General features: G+C 40.7%; 1 protein-coding gene across 1 annotated transcript; it reads right to left on the bottom strand.

The window, feature by feature from the left end:
- Positions 1-586: 586 nt before the first annotated feature.
- On the bottom strand, positions 587-1525 carry LOC136167220 (taste receptor type 2 member 7-like). Its single transcript, XM_065934684.1, has one exon. The coding sequence runs from the start codon at positions 1523-1525 to the stop codon at positions 587-589; it is 939 nt and encodes a 312-aa protein (XP_065790756.1).

Genomic DNA, 1525 nt, shown 5'->3' with positions numbered 1-1525 from the left:
TTCTAATCAGTACTAATTTCTGCTACATTCATAGAATTACACAGCATTTGATAAAAACCTGTCACCTTATTGAGTCTTTTCCAAAAGTTGAGCTTAGTTTGATGATCTATCTGGAAGAATCCAGCTAGTATCATGAGGATGAGCCAACTGCTTTTCATAGGGACGCAAGTAGCAGCAAGATGCTGTTACAGTTGTTCTGAAATGGTCAAACAATATTGTATCTGGAGAAATGATTTAGAATCAGCTATGAAGATACTCTCTCCTCTGGCAGTTACTGTTAAGATATTAATTGCTCCATGTTCTGAAACATGTTCACAAGAGCACTGGAGAACGGGAGAGAGAGGAAGCAGAAAGAGAGAAAATGAGAGAAACGGAGAGAAAACGAAGAGAGAGAGGTGGAGAGAAAGGGACGAAATAAATTCTAACTGAGATTTCCTAAGTTCTAATCACAAGCATACTAAGTACTTTTTAAGAATAATTGGATGTATGAAACCATTATTAATGCAAGAACTAAAGATAATTAAGAGACATCTTGTCTTCTTTTGTCCTACAAAGTGATTGTTTATCTTCAGATCTGTTTATGTCATTAGCAATTCCTTCTTCGTAGGATATATTTTACCTTCCATAGCACCCTTAGAGATGCTTGTCTTAATTTTTTGTTCTCTAGAACTAGGAAGAGTGAATGGCTTGATGGACAGATTAGAGCTATCAACTCACCAACGATCACAGCTAATTCAGTCTCTGGCATAAAGTAGCTGGACGTGGCCACAAGATAGGCCAAGTAGTAGGCAATGAAAAGGAGGAGGAAGGAGATGACAGCCTTCATTGCTCTCACATGAGCTTCTGTGCTGGCATCTCTGCTCCCTGGGGCACGGAGCTGCATTCGCCTGGTGTGTCTGCATAGGGAGAGGATTAGGAGGAGAAATGAGATCAAGGACACAGAAAAGGGAAATAGTGTCAACAGATTGAGACGTATCTTGATGGAAGCATGCTGAGCGTTATGTACTCTGCATCTCCAACTTAAATTTGTTTTCACCTTCATCTTGACACAATGCCTGAAATCATCATCCAAATCCTTAGTGACAGGAAGGCTAATGAACACCGAGAAGATCAAACACCCCAGCAGGATCCTAGGAATTGCCCTGTCAATTCTCCACTTCATCCAGAGGAAAAAGGGATGGAAGAAATTTGCTATCTTGAGGAAATAGAAAATGCTGAGGCAGGTTGCAAACCAGACGCTTAAATGGTTGGTTAGTGTCCAGAAGTAGTCAATGATTCTCATTTGTTTACCACCAGTATAGACATCTGGGTACAGGACCATTATGTAACAATCCAATAGTATTATACATAAGAGAGAAATTCTGGAGATGGCCAGGCTTGTGAGGATTAAGTCAATGGACGCAATCTTCTTGTGCTTGATCCAGTCCACACAGTTTACCAGTCCAATGAATGCATTCCCTAAGATCCCCAGTGAACATTCCCCAGCTGCTATGAGCATTAAGATACCCTCCCCTTCACTTGACAT

Source organism: Muntiacus reevesi, chromosome 1 (assembly GCF_963930625.1).
Source record: "Muntiacus reevesi chromosome 1, mMunRee1.1, whole genome shotgun sequence".
Classification (NCBI taxonomy): Eukaryota; Metazoa; Chordata; class Mammalia; order Artiodactyla; family Cervidae; genus Muntiacus; species Muntiacus reevesi.
This window is presented reverse-complemented; position numbering and strand designations above follow the sequence as displayed.

Coding starts and splice junctions, on each gene's coding strand:
- LOC136167220 (XM_065934684.1), bottom strand. CDS start 1,525: ATGTCAAGTGAAGGGGAGGGTATCTTAATGCTCATAGCAGCTGGGGAA.